Consider the following 22,489-nt stretch of genomic DNA (forward strand, 5'->3'; position numbering starts at 1 on the left):
TTATTATACGTTGCTTTCTGAAGAATAAATATTAAAGATATCTATGAAAAACTATTAATACTTAAATAATAGGTATTCCTAATGAAACCTACTTTTTAATTTTCCTTTTGATTGCCACCCTGGGCGAAAAGAAATTAGTTCGTTTAATTTAAAAGTATATAATTATAGTGCTTTGAAAAGGTAAGGTATGTAGTGAGTTGATAAAAATAAAAGTTAGTAAAGAAATACTGCAATAATGAAAAAAAATAATCAAGTTGTCGTTTCTAAGTATTTTATGATAATCTATTTTATTAAGCCTTTTGGTGTTAGTAAGTAAGTACATGTATCCAATTGATAACGACATAAACCGATGAGCTTGCAACTATGCAAAGGTCGTGGAAAGTGGAAAGATGTACCTAGTCTACGTAACACTTAAAATAGCTAAAACAGTTCGCCGTATTATTTTATCGTTATCCTGGTGTTGAAACAAGGCTTATATGATTATACGTAAAGTTGTTGGAGATGAAACGAGTTATACTTCCGTAATATTGATATTTTCATCAATCCATTGTCTCTCTAAACCTGACATCTGATTGACACGAAGGTCGTTAACTATCAATTAAAAGTACAGGTTCAAAGAGATTAAGAGATTAAACGCGAACATAAAATAGAATCTAAAACCCTTAATGAAACCTCTATGGTCTAATTATTTGTTTTCCTTATCATTTTAACTCTGGCTGGTAAGAGAGGCATACAATTTAATAGTTCTTAATTCAAATTGTTATTTTCAAAAATGGCTAACTCGACCTTTGATAGTACAATGAGGAGAACAAAAGTTGCCTTATTACTGTCTGGAATTAAACTGGAAGATTTCAAATTTGGCTCGATCACGGAGATGTTATTTAAATACTTATTTTACTTTAATTTTATTTGGCTAGGGACAGATGTGGTCGGCGAAGTGTTTGGTTTGATCGAAGGCGTTCAACTGGGGAAGAATTTTATCGAGCTATCTCTGACAATACCGTGCATGGCTATAAGCTTTTTGGGTACAGCCAAAGGCATATTTTTGTTTCAACATCAGAACACTATTTTCAAAATCATTCGCAAATTGAAAGATATACATCCTGACGAGGCTACAGAACTAAATGTAGATGATAATGAAACTGAAGGAAAGATTACTACAGAATCAATAAAGTTTTTAAATCTAGTAAATGTAATGTTTACTATTATATGTTCGGCAGTAGTTGTGGCATTTTGCTTATTACCAGCGGCTGCTATGGCGTATACGTTTTATACTACAGGGAAAATAGTTTATGAATATCCGTATTTAACCAAATACTTCTTCAATCATTACACTTTGGAGAGGTGGCCATTTGTTTATTTTCACCAGGTTTATTCAAGTAAGTATTTAGGTGTTAATAATAATTCTTGATCTCGTTTTCATTACTAGTAGCCTATTAGGATCCTTGATCAAATCTGAGAATTCAGGCGAAAGGTCAAGTCAAGAGTAACTGACACCTGGGAGCTTGCATGAAGAGAGTTATGAATGTATTTAAATCAAGTAAAGAAATATGCTTACCAATAAGTTTAATTTCAGCTGTTATAGTGGCTGCAAATTTAATGGGCGCAGACACTCTTTTCTATTCGCTTTGTTTATACGTAGAAATGCATTTCCAACTGCTTTGCAAACGATTTGAAGTATCCACTGTTGGTAATGAGATAGTCGTTAAGAAATCGTTCAGAAATTGTGTGGAAAGACATCAGGAATTGATTCAGTAAGTATGCAGATGATCTAGAACCTGAAGGTTCTTAGTTATTGTATCTTAGCTAAAAATATTTAGAGTAGGAACTGGTTGACAATAACTCTGACTAACAAGTCTGATTCCGTAATCAGGTGATTCGAAGCCCTAAATTACATGTAGGTATAGCCCCAAAATAAGTTTGAAACTGGTTTTAAAGGATAACAGTCAATGAGACATTTTATAATCAATAAATACCTATATAGATAAACATCCCAAGACCCTTGCCAATCAGAAGACGTATTTTTTTATCATGAACTGGCCGGGGATGGAACCTTGGTTATTGATACTCAGCGGCTACACAGCACACTAGCATAAATAAAATCACGCCTTTTTCCCGGAGGGGTAGGCAGAGACTACATCTTTCCATTTGCCACGATCTCCCTTCATGCAAGCTCGGCAGTTTCGGGTACTCTTGACCTGACCCTACGAGCCTTTTTGCCTTTTTGGACAGTTTCTGACTGCTCATAAAGACATTCAATCATTCATTATGTTCCCCGCGTTCACTCTCCTTTCAATATCACTATCACACTTGCCATCTGATGTAAACTAAACCAGATTAATAAAGTTTATTATTAGTGACTCTGTCAGTTGTAGTTCTTTGAATGAACTCATCATATTCAAATCAGACAGTCATATACATAATTATATACCATAAAGTGACTCCGAATGGATGATTACGGAACATGATTCAGAAAAATCTCTTATTTCTTGACGATAGCATTTCTTAATGTCACATCATATAAATTCTGTTAATTTGCAGACTAGTGGACAATATGGAGGTGTTGTACACAAAATCAACGCTTTTCAATATCCTCATGAGCTCAGTCCTCATTTGTCTTAATGGCTTCATATTAACGGTAGTATTAACTTATTTTTACTTAGGATAATTTTACTGATTTTAAAGTTTCGCGTTGCATTATAAGTACTTATAATAAATAATACAGGTATTAAACGCCGAGTGTCGTAGCTCGGTGACCACGTATTGTAACATGAATCAAAACGTTCGAGATAAAATAAAGGTACGTTACGTGCGCGTTTACCTAATACTTACCTGTATTATTTATAATTAGCTGTGCCCGCGATATTATACATATATTTTTACAGACTAAAAGAAATAACTAGCACAAAGTAATTTCTCGTTTTAATTTTTAGTTTTAAGGACTTGGCTTCCAGCTCAGCCTGGCACATTCTTTCCTCCATTGTTTCCCAATAGAATTTTCATTTACATGAAGGTGATGTCCAAATTTCAAGTTTGTACATTCTATGGCTTAGTCTGGGCGTTGATGAGACAGCCACCCTTGTTCTTTTATACAATGAAAGTAAGTGCAGAAATTTTATAAGGTTCTTATTTTTTAGATGACGAGTGATGTAACCATCATGATTATGTTCATGACATTTTTATCAATGAATTTATCGCAAACATATCTGTTGTGTTATTTCGGAGATTTGCTCATGAAATCGGTAAGATTTTGGTCACATTTATGTTTAAAAATCACATCACGTCTGTAGTTCAAAGGAGTAAGGTTTGATATCTAAAGAGGGCAGTTAATCTGTTCTGACGTTAATTTATTTTTATATCAAGAGAATAACAACATTTTTATGACATTTGTGATTTCTGAACACCAAAACAGAACCGATTTTCTAAATTTCTTCTACATTTCTCGAAGAAAAAAATTTACCAATTATTGATGAAAATTTAACTTGAGAATTTTTGACGCAGTAGTTATTAGTAAGTACGTTTGATCTTAAATAGTTCTACTTATAAAATGCAAAAATTAATTCCAGAAATATCGATTTATTACAGAGTATGGCAGTGAGTTTAGCTATTTACAAATCGCCATGGTACAACACGAACAGCTACATGAGGAAGAATATACTCTTCGTTATAAAAAGGTTACATACATACATACATATAATCACGTCTATATCCCTTTCGGGGTAGACAGAGCCTACAGTCTTGTAAATACTGATAGGCCATGTTCAGCTATTTGGCTTTAAGATAGGATTGATATTCAAATAGTGACAGGTTGCTAGCCCATCGCCTAAAAGAAGAATCCCAAGTTTATAAGCCTACCCCCTTAGTCGGCTTTTACGACATCCATGGGAAAGAGATGGAGTGGTCCTATTCTTTTTTGTATTGGTGCCGGGAACCACAAGGCACCATATAAAGGTTTCCCTTTTTTTTCAATTCTTTCCAAATAACTGACCGTTGATACCGTTGTCTTCATACCCACCTGATCACAATCCTAGGAATATTTTCAGGGTTTGTTATAAGTTTTGTTAACCTCAAAAAGAGAAAAATAAGGCAATAAGGAACACTGTATGTGCATTTTGATCATTTTCCATCCTTCGTAGCTTTCGCGACGCCATTTTTTTCAACAACATGCCAATGTACAAACTATCATTCTATTATATTATATTTCATAATATTCTATTCCCTTTTTATTATGAAATGAACAGAAAAAATTCTCGTAAAATGTCACTGTAAAAACTTTTCAGTATAAAATACGTACCTATCCATTTTTCTGAGCTTTCAAGCACGTGAACGCTCAAGTTTTGAAAGAACTTTGTTTTCCAGAGCGCAGAAGCCGTGTAAGCTCACAGCTTGCAACTTTGCAGATTTGAATCTGAATGCTTTTGCTACGGTGAGCTTTTGTTTTTTTTAAAAAAACTTATTTTTTTAGTAATTTTACATATTAACCTACATACATATATATTTTCACGTCTATATCCCTTGCGGACTAACAGACTTGAAAATATTGAAAGGCCACGCTCAGGTGCATGGCTTTATAATGGAATTGAGGTTCAAATAGTAACAGGTTGCTAGCCCATCCCATATAAGAACTCCAAATGCATTAGCTTTTCCCCTAGTCGCCTTTTACGACTTATATCGGAAATATTCTGGGTTAGTGCCGGACATCACATGGCGAGGTTAATATTTATAAGGATTTATAAGAACGAAATATAATTTTGGCAAATTACATTTTGAAACCTACATCTAAGGTAAGCTTGTATGAAGAGACTTGTAAATTTGGATGAATCGAGAGTATTTCGGGATCGTTGTAAGTGGATAGATGTAGTCTCTGCCTACCCCTCTGCGAAAGAGACGTGATTTGCTTATTTTTGTTACCCATTAATACGAGTAGGTACCCTAACTACGTCATATTATCAACATAATAAATGTTTTAGAACTGTCAAATCTTGTCTTAGGAATTACTTGATTTAAAATAAATAATTAGTAAGTACTAAGTATTCTTCGATTACTTATTAGCGCTGTCTGCCTGGTAAGAGATAGAGATATTATATTTAAACGTTAGTATATTATAAGAACTTATTTGAAAAATCTTGAAGTAAGCATGATTTATTTTTGTTTTACAGATAATAAGCAGATCGTGGTCTTTATTTGCACTGCTTAGAAGCGTGTATGATTAGAAGAAAAAAAAAATAACCCCTTAACTGCTTTCAGATTAAAATTAAAGAACTTAATCTGTTGTAACAACTGAGTATTTATTTTAAAGTATCTAAGCTTTGGTTACCGTAGTGAATTGAAAGATTAATATTGAATTTTCACTAAGTGTATAACGATTTGCCAATTCAATTTTCATGTATTAATTCTTTTTTTTTAATTAATGAAATTGCAGATTTTAAAAAATTGAATTCTAAGATTATTAGAAACAAAAGTATGCAGCAAAATACTTAATAATCATTCAGATTTCTATAGTCCTATATATTATTATGTAGTGTATAGCTATCTATAAGCTAATCTCAATTACTAAGCGAACTCTATTTTCGAGTAGGCAAGTAGCAGTGTTAGTAAAAGCCCATAGCGTTTCAAGGGTTAGAAAACAATTTTCATTATTCATTCCAATGTTCCTTAATGCTAAAACTTATAAGGTTCAAAAACGAGGATTATCTGTTTAATTAAATTTGTTCGTTTCTGCATTCCTACCAAATTATTAATACCACTGTTTTCGTCTTTATTTCTTTGTAGTTTAGGTTGATTTTGTCTTAAATTATTGTAAGAACGAGTGTAGTTCTAAATACGAAGACATAAGAGCGGTTTTCAAATTTCGAAATCGAACAGCCACACACCGTCTACAAAGTTGTAAATGTTGTCATAATAAACCTTATTGCTATCGAAATAAAAGTCGTTTTTGTGCATATTTTAAGTAGCACGTAGGTTGGCAAGACATGACAGCAGGTACCCGTGTGCGACGGCATGCAACGAGAATGCTACACAAGAGGTAAAAACAGAGAGATATGAAAATAAATTGAATCAACGTTTGAATTTTATTTTACGATTTATTTGCTTCAAGTTTTTTTGCACGATAAGCTTCTCATTTCTTCACGTATGAGAAATTTTAGAAACCAATTAATCATGTTAATTTAGGGTGTTTAGGAATGTATTTGCCGAATTTCATCGAAATTTAAAATCTGTAGTTTTCGAGTGTTTTTAATGGTTACAAAATATGAATAATCTAAATTTATTGTCTCTTTTAAAACTACAGAGGATTATTCCCAAAGTGCAATGCTACGTACCTGTAATGCCGTTATAAGTTTAATTACGACTGAATACCTACAATAATACCTGATCTACTTTATCAAAAAAACTTTAGCTCCACAAAAATCCGAGGATAAGACATTCCATTCTACGCAGTGTATATCCTATCCGTCCCTGACTGACACGAAGCAGGCGGTACACTACACACGCTGCATTTTTTCCATTTTTTTTTTTCAAAACTCAGTCTTGGACGTAGACACGTGAATCGCATGGAGTTTTTACTTTATAGATGTTCGTTTCGTAAGCTTCGGGGTGGATTGGGTACGGCTACAGATGAATGATCGAACGCTGTTCGAATATATTCGAATTATGAATTTTTATGACAATAGTTATTCGTACATTTTGCACTTTACCTTTATTAGCCGTGGCCTATTTTTACCCTAGAAAACATTTTGTTGTGGTTGTGTTAACTAACTAAAGCACAGTTATGCATTAAAGCCAAAGAAAAATCTTGAAACCTTTTTCCATGTCTTACTTTCTGTAGCTCAAAATTGACTATATTTGTGGTATGAAGTCTCTGTGATTCTGCACCGTAAAAGCTTTGCCGAATCATTCAATAAGTATTTAAATCATACAAAATATAACTAATATGTTTATTTTCATCTTCTTATTTGCAAAATCTGGGCCTTGAAGACGACAGCAAAGCTGGAAATACGCATACATACCTATATCGGAAACTAGTGCAGTGCACCATAATTCTTTAAGGGTTAGGTCTCGCAGAGGTCGCGGAGGTCAGACGAGTCGCATCGTATAAAATGTGACCTAGCCAATCTAGTTTCATGGTCAAGAGGTGCACGCCAGGGTCCTCTCCACTGTGGTGAGGATGTCATTGTAATTTACGCCTGGTGGAAGACTCTATCGAGCAAAAACTTATTTAAGCAACTGGATGAAAATCGCAATACATAGATCAAGTTCCGCGGCACGCGGAGGATGAACCGCAGTGTTGCCAACTCTTTACTAAGAGATGGCGTTATTTCGTTCCCCTTTAATTAGTATCAAACCATCGGTTTGATTTTCTTCTACCTGAAATCCTTAAAAAATCCATGATAAAGCTTAATTTTCACAAATGTTTAATAGAAATTTATTGACCGAGCGAACGAAACGAGTGAGGTCTACCAATCAAATTGATGCGAAAATATCTACATTTTTAGGCGTGATTATATGCATGTACGTTTGTAACGTGATATCGTGGTCCGATTTTGATGAAATTTAAAATATATATAGGATCTATCAATGGAATTTTTAAGTAGGGTGGAGAATCAAAATCGCTTAAGTAGTTTTTGAGATACGAGATTCACAATTTTATATAGAAACATAAACTCTAAAAACGTTATGTTGGCATCACTGGATCATCGTGTTTGATGATATTATGTATCAACTATGCATTTAACCGTGTCAAACATGATTTATACCAACCTTATTTTTATCAAGTGTAAAATTAAAAATAGTCATACGGCCATAAATTAGAAATAAAGTGCGTAAATGTCACAGAAGTACCCCCGCGGAACAGGTTGTAATTTATGTGTTGTCAATTTTTTTGTATGTCTGTGTGTGTATGTGTGTGTGTGTGTGTGTGTGTGCAGACGCGGCAGGGGGCGCGGTGGCGTGCTAGGGGTGAGTGGTATAGTACAGGGTTGACACATCTTTTTAACATAAAAATTACTTTTTGTGTAAAAAAAATAATATACTGTGAATACCAGCTGCATCTCTTTCTGTGATCAGATTGTAAAAGTCAATCCAGGGAAATGCTAAAAAACTTGGGTTCGTTCTTTATTTGAATCCAATTCCGTCATTTAGCAATACAGCTGAACGTATAAATCCGTGATGTAAGTTTGTATGTACTTTTGTAGATATCATTTAGGCTACAATTTACACGCGAGATAAGAAGTTGGTAGGAGCGAAACGATTATTGTAAATGCCAAACATTAAAGTCTCTCAGAACGATGATAATTATATTTATAACTCTTACCCGCTCAAATTGGTAGATTTGAAAGAAATTTTACAATTAATATTGCGATCTCAATTCTATCATAATGCCAAACAGCTGAACGTACTATCAGTATTTTCAAGACTTTTGGCTCTGTCTACCCCGCAAGGGATATAGACGTGATTATATGGATATATGTATGTAATATTACCACGAAACCAAAGCCAATTCCAAAATTACTATACCTAATAATAAATACATTTAAAATTGTGACAGCCCTACACCTGCCAAGCAACAGCACAGCATGGGGTTGAACCATACGCCGCGCACACACACATACACACATATCGGTAATCTCACAATCGTGTGTGTGTGTGTGTTAAATACCGATAGAGGTACCGGTACCCAGCTGGGAACATGTGGACGCAAGTGGAGCGCGACCCTTGCATTTACATAATGCAAAATTTAATTTTTTTTTGGAAATGTTCGAATTTTAAATTTCAGCACTGAATTTCATCTTTTTTTTATAGATTTTTTTGCGTAATGCATAATAATAGTGCCGTGTGATTAACGGCATCAATAGAAAAAAGAATTGGACTACTACATCTCTTTCTCACGGATGTCGTTAAAAGCGACTGAGGGATTGGCTTATAATCTTGAGATTCTTCTTTTAGGCGATGGGCTAGCAACCTGTCACTATTTGAATCTCAGTTCTATTATTAAGCCAAACAGCTGAACGTGGCCTATCAGTCGTTTCAAGACTGTTCGCTCTGTCTATCTACTGCATACCTACTGTATGTATGTATGCATAATAATAATAAAAATATCAGTATTTTCAAGACTGTTGGCCCTGTCTGCTCCGCGGGTGACATAGACGTCATATGAATGAATGAATGTTTTAAATAAATTAATTAGGATACACTGACAAGCGAGAATATGTTTTAATTTTACTGAAAAATGAATGAGTAATTTTAGCAGGAATTGAAATCTATTTTTTTATGTTTGAAAGCAGTAATTAACATGACTAAAATAATAGCTATTACCAAAGTTTGGTCACAAATTCTTATTAAAATTAAATTATATTCATCAAACAAATTTTAATGAGTTCTATCTATCTACAGTATGATAACATTTTTATTGTAAGCTGAAGCGATGACACGATATGTATAAAATTACTCCTCTTAATCCCTTGCGGGGTAGCCAGAGCCTGCAGACTTGGAACGACTGAAAGGCCAAGTTCAGCTGTATGGTTTAATGTTGGAATTGAGATTCAAATAGTGACAGGTTGCTAGCCCATCGCCTAAAAGAAGAATCCCAAGATTGTAAGCCAATTCCTTAGTCGCCTTTTACGACATCCGTGGGAAAGAGATGTAGTAATCCTATTCTTTTTTCAGCCGGGAACCACACGGCAATATTATTACTATTATTCAAATAGTGACAGGTTGCCAGCCCATCGCCTAAAAGAAGAATCCCAAGTTTGTTAGCCTTTGCAAGTTAAATTTAATATTTAATGGATCATAGTTACCTACACATCCAAATGCCTGAATTTGCCCCTTATACCTTTTATCTTTTGCCAAATATCGCCGTAACTCACTCAACTTACGAAGTATTGTCGGTATTCCGACGAAAGTGAAACAAACAGTGAAACAATGTCAACCTCACATTTCGAGTTTTCGGTGCAGCATTGCACGCGCAACAAGTGGTAGGGGTGCGCGGGACATACAACTGCGGCGTCCGGGTTTTGGTGAAGCCATTGTTTTACTTACTTTTATTAGAAAGAAAAGTGTTTTTTTTTTGTTAAATGTGTAAAGTAAAATCACACCTCTTTTGCATGTAGTAAGTGGGTGCGCGGGACTTTCAACTGCGGCGTCCGGGTTTTGGTGAAGCCTTTGTTTTACTTACTTTTACATAGAAAGAAAAGTGTTTTTTTTTTTGTTAAATATGTAAAGTAAAATTATACCACTTTTGCATGTAGTAAGAGGGTGCGCGGGACATACAACTGCGGCGTCCGGGTTTTGGTGAAGCCTTTGTTTTACTTACTTTTACATAGAAAGAAAAGTGTTTTTTTTTTGTTAAATATGTAAAGTTAAATCACACCTCTTTTGCATGTAGTAAGAGGGTGCGCGGGACTTTCAACTGCGGTGTCCGGGTTTTGGTTAAGCCATTGTTTTACTTACTTTTACATAGAAAGAAAAGTGTTTTTTTTTTTTGTTAAATATGTAAAGTAAAATCACACCTCTTTTGCATGTGGTAAGTGGGTGCGCGGGACTTTCAACTGCGGTGTTCGGGTTTTGGCGAAGATACGACAAAGTTCCTGCATTGGGTTATTAACTTTTAATAGAAGGAAAAGTGATTTGTTTTTTCATACGTAACATACGCCTCTTTTATGGCTAGGCAGAGACTAAATCGTTCCTCTTGCCAAGATCTCCACATTCTTCTTTCGCTTGATCACAATTCGTAATTATCTTCATACAAGCTCGTCAGTGTAGGATACCCTTGATCTTTCGTCAAAACGTCCTCGATTTAGTTAAAGCTCTTCCCAAATTCCCATACGATTCCCATTCCCAATCTTTTACTTAAATATTTCCACTTAAACTAAGAAATTACCACAAACTTGTACATATATGCATTAAACACAATCTTTGTAATTTTCCCTTTGTTACTAACACTATTGTTACCAACAGCATATATGTCTTTGCTACTAATTAATTATGTACCCAAGTACCTACCTAATTAACACATAATTGTTCAAAATTAAGTTTTCGGTTGTTTTAAACTTTCTTAGTTACGTTTTTATTATAGAAATACCTAACTAATTAAGTTTCTAACATACGAGTATAACTTTGCTTTCTGTATTTTACGAAAAAACTACGGTCAAAATGGACGTAAAAGGCAAATTATTTAAAGAATCGTTAGAAAAAATACAGCTATCTTTCAGATTGAGTGGCATACCATTGCATAGTTCTGAAAAATTTACAACTAAACTGCGTATTCTTTTCTTCATACACTTCTTTGCCATTGCCACAGGAGTAGGGGGTGCTTTTCATTTTTTCTGCATCGGTGTAGCCAATGGTGAAGATTTCACAAAACTTACATTTATGGCCCCGTGTATGTGCTATAGCTTACTATCAAACGCTAAAGCATTTACCATGATATTAAATAGAAGAAAGATTGGCGAATTGATCGACAGTTTAACCGAAATGGAGGAAAAGACGAAGAAGTTTATAGACGGAATGTACCTTGACGAAAGAGTTTCTTTGCATAAATTTATTTTTTATTTCAATGGGGTTTACTTAATTTTGCTAGTAACCTTTCTGTTAGCTCCACTAGCTGTGATGACATTGAAATATTTTGACGGAGATTTCGAGTTGATATATCCTTTTAGTATTTCATATCCCTTCGATCCTTTTCGTGTGGTGTTGTATCCAGTGGTCTACCTTCATCAAGTTGAGACTAGTAAGTTTATTAAGCGAGATATTCAAAGAACAGAAAATATGACAGACATCACCGTGCCGTTGCCGTTACAGTCAAAGTTAACTTGTAAAAATAAAGTAGGATTACTTTTTTAATTAGATGTTTAAATAGCAAAATATCCTCGGAGTAGCCTCTCTACTTATTTTCTACTAGAGTGTAAAATCTGTATGAGTGAGTCTGAGTGTATCAGGTTGATATGATGTTATCCTGCCATTCTACCACAAAGAGCAATTTCTTAACCCATCTGTCTTGTCTTCCAGTCATCGTGGTCATAATCTTCACAAGCTCGGCTGACTATTTTTTTTACACTTGCTGTTTATACATCAGCATTCAGTTCAAACTGCTTCAACTACAATTTGAGAAAATCATCCCTAACAGAATCTGTTTCAATAAAACCACATATACTGACATTAAAGACAAGTTTATAGAGCTGATAGGGTGGCATCAGAAATTAATAAGGTATTAACGATTTTTACTTTTTTTTAAAGTAAAAGTGCTGGCGAATGTAAGAGTGAAGTGAATGTAGATAAGGTATGCAGGGATCGTGGTAAGGCCAAAGATGTAGTATCTGCCTATCTGTACGAGAAAGAGACGTAATTTTATGTAAGTTAAATTAGTTGCAGTATTGTGGATGTCTAAGATAAGGTACGTGAAAAAAAATAGTTTTGATCAGTTTTTGGTCTTTTTTTAAGGAATTTCTAAAGTATTTTTAAATTTTCAGTTTGACAACCAAGCTGGAAATTGTGTATGCCAAGTCTACATTGTACAATTTTGTGTCAAGCTCAATTTTGATTTGCCTCACCTTGTTCGATGTAACGGTATGTTATTAGCTATGTTAATTTATCTCAATTTTTTTTTAATAAATACTTACTTTTCAAACAAAAACTTTATTCAGATTTATATGTTTACTATCAGTTCAATTAATTTGCAAAGAAAGTAAGCGTGCCTAAATCAGTTTACTTATTTTTAATCAAAATAATAATTTTGGTCACAAATAAACTTTTTCAATCATCTCGACTTATTCTTATCAATAAATATCAATAATTTTAGTATTAATATTTTAGTGATGTTTTGGCTTTTGGAATACTTTTTTATTTCAACCTTTTGTTTCAGGCAATAAAAGACATAGCATTTGTCATACCATTTCTCTTTTTCTTGGGCATGTGTCTGGTTCAGATATATTTATTGTGCTATTTTGGGGACAAAGTTACACAGGCTGTATGTATTATCCATAATTGCTTCTAATTAAATCTATCTTTTGTTAGATTTAAGCACTAAATTTTTCTTGAATATTTTTTATCCTACTAACAGTCATCGCCATCCTACTGGCGTTCGTTATGGTTTTTCGTTCTTCTTGGGGAACCCCGATATTAACAGAAAGCAAAACATAGTTTTTATTATAGACATCTTTAATGTATATATGTGCTTTTGCGAGGCTTCGCTACCGTAAGATTACCACCAAATTTTGTCTAAATCGATCTAATAGTTTTCCGAGTTGGTTATTAACAAAAATACATTAAATATTTTAGTATGAATAAAGTGAAATTACTCTTTGCAGAGTGCTGAAGTCAGTAGTGCTATTTACAATAGTTTGTGGTATTTGTCAGATGCTACGATTGGTAAACATTTACTTCTAGTACAAATGAGGTAAGAAGTATAAGTAGAACAAATTACACACATAACATTAAGTACGGTGTAAAAAGAGCCGAGAGTCTTGAAAAGACTGAAAGTCGTCGTTCAGCTGATAGAATTAAAATTTAAATAGTGACAAGTTGCAAACCTATTGCCAAAAAGAACCTTACTTTGATTGAGTTTATGATTTAAACTGGAAGAGAAGCAGCTGACGTACACATTTTTTTTCACTACCAGACCAATATAGAATGTAATGATACAAATGTATGTTTCAGAGCACAAAAGCCTTGTAAGTTAACAGCTTTAGGCTTTGCTGACGTCAATCAGAGAGCTTTTATGAGGGTGAGTGGATATTTTCAGGTTTCAATATTAATAATTTCACTTATTCTTCTTTGTCTCGGTCAAATTCTTGGTCTGTGCGAACATGAGCTTTTTTTAAAAGACTCGTAGCATGTAATATAACTTAAAGAAACAAAAAATATTACACTAAGTATTTGTTACTAATTTATTTATGTTGAGGCTGCAATAATACTCACGTAAAAATTACAGATTCCTAAGTTCTACACTAATAAGATTCGGTTATACATTGTTTGTCAGTTAGTCACTCAGTAAGGCAAGAATTTATAGATTAGTTGTAACTTTTTATTTCAGATCTTGAGCAACGCCTGGTCATTCTTTGCTTTATTAAATACAATGTACCGTTAAATTTTTTTAGATTTTTGTCACTTTTCTCTGATCTAATGGATGTTCGACGGATATTCTTAGAAGTAAAAATAGCGGACGAAGCTAAAGAGTGAAGTCATTGAAGAAAGCGAGTTTAAAAATGTACTTACACACAAATAAAATTAAATAATGTTTTAATACTGTTTAGTGTAATAAATGGTCGTCACGTCACCATATATCAGTGAACCGTAACATTTATAATTTAAACGGAAGCGACGCCCTAATTATAGTAAAGTGATTTATTTCGCACGAGTATAAATAAATTTAGCCTAGTTGCTTTTAAAACATGTTAATTTGAATCATATGTGATTAAGCAATGTAAAATATGTTATGACTGTATTTTCTTTAGCAAAAATTGATCACATATTAGTACATTAATAGTTATTTCATTTTATTTGGATGGTCAAAATCAAAAAAAGCACACCTCGAATTAGTTTTAATTTAATGGAAATTTGAATACTTGTACTTTCTTTTATTTATGAATGCACTTCTCTTCCCTCTTCTCGAGAGAAATTACTGACAAAGTTTAGTGAATAAAATTATTAAAAAAAAAATCACAACCATGACAAATTATTTCGAATTTTCACAAAACGCGCAAACCGCAGTTGATCGTCCCTGTCGAAAGACAACAAAACAAAACAGTCTCGTACCGACCAGACGCCGCGTATTCGTACGCGGGAAAATGCCGACAGATTCCGACTATATTTTTTTGCGGTTCATAGACACGGGAGCACCTGTTACTCGACGCGAATGTTACTCTCACTTTCGTGTTATTGAATGCTGGATTTTCCTAAACAAGTTACGTTTTTGGTGGGACGAAATGATGACTTACTTTCTTATCAGTAATAACATAAGACAACCCTTAAATCCTTTATTACTAGACATTTATTACATAACAGTATCAAATTTCTATATTAAATTCCTGCACTTACGAACATAAAGTAAAAAACCCAAACAGAATGAACACTGTTACAATAAGGAAGTAGGTAAGTAGGTACCTAAGAATTTTATTAGACTAAAGTAAGAATCAAACATTAAATAGCTGTTTATGTACAGTTTACGGGAACTTATTTATTATTAAAAACCATTAACAATTAAAATCATAGAGTTATAAATGTGAGCTTACGATTAACCTATTTCGAATTCAAATTTTCAATGTGGTGTTTATTTTTGTTAGCGTCTTACAATTTTATAGGTTCACATGCTTACAAGCAAAAACCTACCAAAAGTAATCTTAATCGCTTTAAGGCTCTATTTCACTTCCTCGTCTCTCTATATTTTTAAACGATGTATCATGAGAAATTATCTTGAATTTGAATTTTAATAGTTTCGCCTTTTTAAGTATGATTAATTGTTTAAATTTTTTTACATTTCATCTGCTTTGAAATAAATATTATTATATTTATTTCAAAGCAGATGAAATGTAAAAAAATTTAAACACGTAAAAAAAAGAAGAAAAATGGTGTGGGTGCTGTAGTTACTCGTAGGTGTATTGGCGCGAGAATGTTGAAAAAGTGAACTACCTACCTATTTGGTTAAATGTGTTTTTATTGAACGTTGGTTAATTTGCAAATAATTATATTTAGGTTCCTAGCTATGGTTAGGGTGACTGTCTATGAATTAAAAGATCGACCAAATTCTTATTATCGACAAAAGTATATATAAAAATCAAAGCATAAATAATAAGACATTGCATTCTAAACCATTTCATGTCTGTGGAATCAAAATTCTACAAATATTGTCAACTGCATAACACAAAACTTCTACAAATTACTGGCTAACGTATTTTGCAAATTGGTAGTTAGAACTAGATATTAGTGTTATTACAGAGTTCAGTTCAGCTTTCGCAGTTTACACAGATAATACGAGTAGTATATCGTCTAATATCAGTCTGGTGCGCCTAACCGGTTTTTACAATAATACAAAAATAAAATAATTATGCCTACCTAGTATGAACTAGAGACTTAAAATTATTTGTTAAATAAAATATAATAATATTTATAAATTTGAACATAATGTCTAAAAAAAATAAAGCTCTATGGATGTCTTTTGATGACTCACTAAAAAACACTTACATTCCATGCCGTTTAATTGGTCTCAACTTTCAAAATAGAGCAAGGAATCAAAACGAAACAATTACATTCTGGATTAATATGATTTGGATGAACCTAGCTTTCATAGGATGTTTTCATTGGATGTATGACGGTACTTCCAAAGGGATATTAAATTTTACTGAAATAACTTATGTGGCACCTGGTACTATGTTAACCATTATTGCTAATTTCAAAGCATTTTTCGCTTATGCCTATGAAAATAAAATCAAAACACTAATAAACAATCTAAGAAAATTAGATCAAGATATCGATGTAAGCAAACTGAATGAAACAGAAATGCTTAAAGTGAAATCAGCTGTGAATTTTTTGAATCGAGTGATTAGAATTTTGAATGTTTTAAATATAATGATGTTGCTAGTTTATGATTTGAGTCCGATAGTGTTGATGATTACGAAATATTATAAAACAAAAGTGTTGGAGTTGATGTTACCGTTTCTGGATATTTATCCTTTTTATTCATTTGATTTGCGATGGTGGCCATTTCTGTATATTCATCAGATTTGGGCGGGTAAGAATTGGTTTGAATACATTTTATTAACTACGTTTGTTTTTTTTTTATTTTTTTCTTAAAATTGTATTTCATTATAAATTATAAGACCTCATATTTTCTTTAGCAAATTCTGTCCTATTTATTTTAATTTTGGACAATATAATTACATCTATAAGATGTTACAAACATAATAATTATAATTATTTATTGATCTAATATTAGATTATTGTAAACAAAAGATTAGATAATCGTGATTCTGATGTATTATGCATTTTTGTGATTTTCATTGTCTGTTATTCAAAGTACCTATAATAAAATATTACGTGTATAGGTTCTTCAATCTTCATATCTTCTTGTTTTCAACTTTTATTTCAGAAGCTATCGTATTACTTCAAATTTGCTCCGTCGACTACCTTTTCTATATTTGCTGTACTTATATTCGTATACACTTCATACTTCTACAGTACCAAATCGAACAAATTGTGCCTCATTATGGGTCTTATGTAGATTATATTGAGTTTGAGGAGAATTTCGTGAGGTTGATCAAATGTCATCAAGATCTTATAAGGTAACTTTATTGTTATTAATTTCTTTTGATTTACCTTTGCAATCACTAAATTTCAAGGTTGTAGTTATATTTTATTTTTTTCTTTCTCTTCTTGAGCTTTACTTAAATACGATAGATGTCCAAAGTTAAAGATGAGTTAAACATATGAATTAATCATTTTTAAAGCGTAGTCATAGTTGATATCATTTATCTACCTGTCAATTTTTATTTTTATTCTTCCAACACGGCATGTTCATCAAAAATTTTCATTTTGACGTACATATGTTCCAGTTGCCTATCTAACAATCATTTGTTATTACTGACCTAATCATCATTTACTTTTAGTACTGCAAACATGCTCGAAGTAATCATATCCGAATCTACTTTGTCCAATTTTGTTATAAGTTCGATCGTGATCTGCCTCACTGGATTCAATGTCATGGTAACTTTCAAAGTTTTTTAATAGATCTGATTCCTTAATTCCTTTTTCAGTAATCATTTTAGTATTTTTTTATTTAAAAAGAAAATTTATGTATTAAATGTTTTTGAAATAAAGCGAAAAGATTAAGCGTATTCTCAGCAGACGTGCTGGCATAAACATTGAAAGCATGAGTGATGTATTTGGATGAAGCGAAAAGTATGCAGGGATCGTGGCAAGTTTAAAGATGTAGTACTTATGTGTTTTTGTAAATAATTAAAGACTTTATAAAATAATCTCTATCAATGATTATATGTTACAATAACGTTATATTATTTCAGACTACTAATGATTTCGCTGCTATCATGACTTTTATCACTTTCTTGTTCATGAGTTTGCTTCAAGTGTTCTTCTTGTGTTTCTTTGGAGATATGCTCATGACGTCGGTAAGTTTTATCATCATCATTTCTTCTCAGTTCGTCTTCCTGGAGTTAAAGGCTTACCACCTTGGGACTAACTCCTGCTCCTGCCTGGGGTTAGCCTTTGACCATGATGCTAGGCAAGTCAGGTTTTTACACGATACGACTCCCGTCTGACCTTTACAGGGGAAACCAACTTTAGTGAATTTTAATTTCGGTTAAATGAATCATGGCTACCAGTTGTTGCCTTAATATGCAGGGGTTTTCAGTATATTTTCGGTTCAAGATTACTAAGAAAGTTATATATCTCAAATATCATTAAAATCGTCAAAAAATTACCGTGTGGTTCCCGGCACCAATACAAAAAAGAATAGGACCACTCCATCCCTTTCCCATGGATGTCGTAAAAGGCGACTAAGGGATAGGCTTACAAACTTGGGATTCTTTTTTAGGCGATAGGCTAGCAACCTGTCACTAGTTGAATCTCATTTCTATCGTTAAGCCAAATAGCTGAACGTGGCCATTCAGTCTTTTCAAGACTGTTGGCTCTGTCTACCCCGCAAGGGATATGGACGTGACCATATGTATGTATCATTAAAATCCTTTCCATTATCAATTTTATTAATTTTCGATTAAATAAAATTTAAAAATTTGCGGCTTTGAACATTTCTATTGTATTCTATGTGAAAAATCCTTGTAATAAATTGCGACGGGGTAATCCTTGTGATAAACAAGCCAAGATTATGGATACAGAACAAAAACTAAGTCAATTACATGACTTTGAAGAATGGGACAATACTTAATGATATAGATTATCTTTTCTAGATCATTACTACAGTTATTACGGTCGATTCTTTTCCGTTTGATACACAGAGCAAGGAAGCACGTTTTGATATAAGTTCTGTGTTGTAGAGTATACTTATTTTTAGTTAAAAACTGTTCATATGTTTTTTTTGGCAATTATGAGAAAGGTTTGAATAGAAACCTCAAATTCTTATGTTGATCGTTGGGGTCGTATCCTGTCTCTATCTGAACTTTGATGAAATCATCATAAATTAATAAATTTTCATACATACATACATATGGTCACGTCTATATCTTTTACGAGGTAGACAGAGCCAACAGTCTTGAAAAGACTGAATGGCCACGTTGAGCTATTTGGCATAATGACAGAATTGAGATTCAAATAGTGACAGGTTGCTAGCCCATCGCCTAGAAAAGAATCCCAAGTTTGTAAGCCTATCCCTTAGTCGCCTTTTACGACATCCATGGGAAAGAGATGGAGTGGTCCTATTCTTTTTTGTATTGGTTCCGGGAACCACACGGCACCAATACCGTGTGATTCCCGGCACCATTGTATGTAACCACACGGCACTTAATATATTAATAAATATATACGGGACAGATAACACAGATTGAGTAAGCCTCGAAGTAAGTTCGAGACTTGTGTTACGTGATGACTACTGGACCAACGATACTATATTTTATAGGTAATCAATCAACCTAACACCTTTCTTTTTCAGAGTAGTGATGTGAGCAATGCTGTGTATTCTTGTAAGTGGTATCTATCTGACGCATCTGCATGCAAAAACATAATCATTGTGCAGATAAGGTAAGTGCTCTTTTTAGGATTCCGTACCTAGAAGGTAAAAACCGGTATTAGTACCGGTACCGGTACCCTATTACAAAGCCTCGGCTATCTGTCCTTCCATCTGTCTATCACCAGGCCGTATTTCTTTCCGGGTAGAAAATAAAAATTTTCACAATTTTTTTATCCACACATGCATACAACCACGTCTGTATCCCTTGCGGGGTAGACAGAGCCAGTCTTGAAAGTCTGACAGGCCACGTTCACCTGTTTGGCCTAATGATAGAATTTAAATTCAAATAGCGACAGGTTACTTTCCCATCGCCTATAAGAAGAATCCCAAGTTTATAAGCCTATCCCTTAGACATAGACATCAATTATAGATCATCACAGGAAGGTATATCTTTTATCTCTATGAAGGAACAAGGGTGACTGACTCAACAGCGCCAGCGCCCAGTCTAAACCATAGAAGCTACAAGCAAACATAGTGCTGAGATAAGGAAGGATTTTTCAAAATTCATACCCTAAAACAATGACAAAATATTGATCGATCGACTTAAAATTTTGCGCAATCGTCAAATCTTTGGCAAAAATAATCAGGCTTTTTTTAAAATGTTATTTCTAAAAGGGCAAAAAGCTATTCAAGTAACTCTCCTCTTAATTATTCAATGGTTGACTGGAAGAGATCCCTAAATGGGATAAGTGTGCCTTTGTATAATTTGTCTTACATATTTACTGTATTTTTGTGTTCTATCGTATATATAATAAAGATATTACCTAAAAACAAACGAAAAAGAGTCCATAAGGAAGTCAACTAGTGTCTCATAGGCAGGACAAAAGAATGATTTATAAACTTGGATTCCTTTTGTCAATAAATGGAGTGGTTCATAAACTCAGGGTTAATATTAATGGCGATGGGTCAGTCAGTCGGTCAACTATGCAATATGTGATTCGAAACTATGACCGTTAGCTCTATCTACCTTGTAAAAGATAATATGTGATCGTAAGTGTGTGTATACAGTCGCCTGCAGATGAACATGACTTCTCTATGGTTTTGATCTTTAAAGCATCAGTTTCTAAGGCTAATAAATAAATGTGGCAAATATTCTTTTAGGCGATGGGCCTGTCAATATCTGAATCTCAATTCCTTCAATACGCCATACAGTTGAACGTGGCATTTTAGTCTTTTCAAGAAATCAAGACGTGATTATTGTAACTATGTTTCTTTGCAGGCGACGGTACTTGTTTTAAGTACAAGTATGGATGTTAAACTTTTTAATTAAGAAAAAGCGTGTGTCTTTTTTTGTCACAGATCACAAAAGCCTTGCAAGGTGACCGCTGCTGGATTTGCTGACGTCAATCTCAGGGCCTACATGAAGGTGAGAAGAATTTACGGGTTCTCATTATTGATAAGTATTATCAAATTTTGTGCATATGCAGTAAGTAATAGTTACACCTGTGAGTACATTAATATTGTTCCAGTTTTTTGAGTATTATTTAATAAAAAAAAAAAACTAACAATTGCGCGGGAGTATTAGAATTACCAAAAAAACTAAAATGTAAATGTCTATTCTATCTGTGTACCAAATTTCATCAAAATCGGTATAGGCATTTTTGAATTAACTCCTTACAAACATACAAAAATAAAATCTTTATTATTAGTATGGATAAACTCAAAAAAATTTATTAATCATTTTTTATACTAGGTTTGGCCGCGGCTTTGCATGTGCACAATAGTATAATTTACCGCAAATCGTAAGGGATAGTAGTATAATAATATTTCACACTAAAAAAACAAAGGTTTGTAGGTATTTTTGTATGTTTGTAACGAATAAACTCAAAAAATAGTGGAGCGATTTTCAAGAAATTCTGCACAGATATACAAAAGTCCTTAGCGAGTCACGAGTGACGTAGATTTTACTTTTTTTTTTTTTGGAATTTTCCATGGTAGCGAAAACCCGCGCAAAAGCAATTAAAGGTACCTACACATTCGTAACTTTAATAGATATGGACGTCATTGTATTTTATAATAATTTTTGTTTGCAGATTTTGAGCACGTCCTGGTCTTATTTTGCTCTACTGCAAACTATGTATGGTTCAGTTCGCACATAGTTTATTACTCATAGCGTATAGTAGAAGGGAAAGTTACCATCCCACTTCTCACTACAGAATACGAGATCCCACATCTGAGCAGACAACAAGGAGTAGAACGCTGAATTAATTATACTTTTTCAAAAATAAATAATTATTGTGTTTTTAATTACTTACCTTATGCCATGTAATGTTCCTTCTATACATATATTCACATCTATATCCCATGCGGGGTAGACAGAGACAACAGTCTCAAAAAGACTGATTGGCCACGTTCAGCTGTTTGGTTTAATGGTAGAATTGAGACTCAAATAGCGACAGGTTGCTAGCCCATCGCCTAAAAGAAAAATCTCAAGTTAATAAGCTAATCCCTTAGTCGCCTTTTACGACATCCATGGGAATGAGAGGGAGTTGTCTTATTCTTTTTTTGTATTGGTGCCGGGAACCACACGGCACATAGTATGATTGTAAGAATCTTCTTCCTCATTGCGTTAACATCTCGGTTACATCCTTACCTCATTGGAGAGAAGCCCGGGGTGCGTTTTTGGAACATGACCCTGACCATGGAATACATACTAGTTACATAGTTTGGATAATTGAGAAGTTGACGTTATTGAAGGAAATGCTGCAGTGCACTTTGTTACCATGCTTATTCTCCACTGACGCTTTGGAAGCGGCAGTAAACTTAGTTTTAAGTAATTTATTTGACGTCAAGCATGTTGAG

General features: G+C 33.5%; 1 protein-coding gene across 1 annotated transcript; it reads left to right on the forward strand.

The window, feature by feature from the left end:
- Positions 1 to 772: 772 nt before the first annotated feature.
- On the forward strand, positions 773 to 21,870 carry LOC106138459 (uncharacterized). The gene is made up of 15 exons (XM_013339613.2): positions 773 to 1,379; positions 1,577 to 1,754; positions 2,542 to 2,638; positions 3,138 to 3,242; positions 13,302 to 13,390; positions 13,651 to 13,717; positions 14,027 to 14,070; positions 15,685 to 15,697; positions 16,084 to 16,720; positions 17,078 to 17,270; positions 17,595 to 17,691; positions 18,009 to 18,113; positions 19,610 to 19,698; positions 20,987 to 21,053; positions 21,721 to 21,870. Exons 1-15 carry the CDS (start codon positions 773 to 775, stop codon positions 21,784 to 21,786), a joined length of 2,454 nt encoding a protein of 817 aa, XP_013195067.2. The 3' UTR covers positions 21,787 to 21,870.
- The last annotated feature ends 619 nt before the right edge of the window (positions 21,871 to 22,489 follow it).

Source organism: Amyelois transitella, chromosome 26, assembly GCF_032362555.1.
Source record: "Amyelois transitella isolate CPQ chromosome 26, ilAmyTran1.1, whole genome shotgun sequence".
NCBI classification, from domain to species: domain Eukaryota; kingdom Metazoa; phylum Arthropoda; class Insecta; order Lepidoptera; family Pyralidae; genus Amyelois; species Amyelois transitella.

What these genes read in the sequence shown, in the direction of transcription:
- LOC106138459 (XM_013339613.2), top strand. Translation starts at nt 773, where the DNA reads ATGGCTAACTCGACCTTTGATAGTACAATGAGGAGAACAAAAGTTGCC. An exon ending in AGACATCAGGAATTGATTCA is followed by an intron (nt 1,755 to 2,541) that starts GTAAGTATGCAG and finishes GTTAATTTGCAG; the next exon opens with ACTAGTGGACAATATGGAGG. An exon ending in TTACTTCTAGTACAAATGAG is followed by an intron (nt 13,391 to 13,650) that starts GTAAGAAGTATA and finishes TGTATGTTTCAG; the next exon opens with AGCACAAAAGCCTTGTAAGT.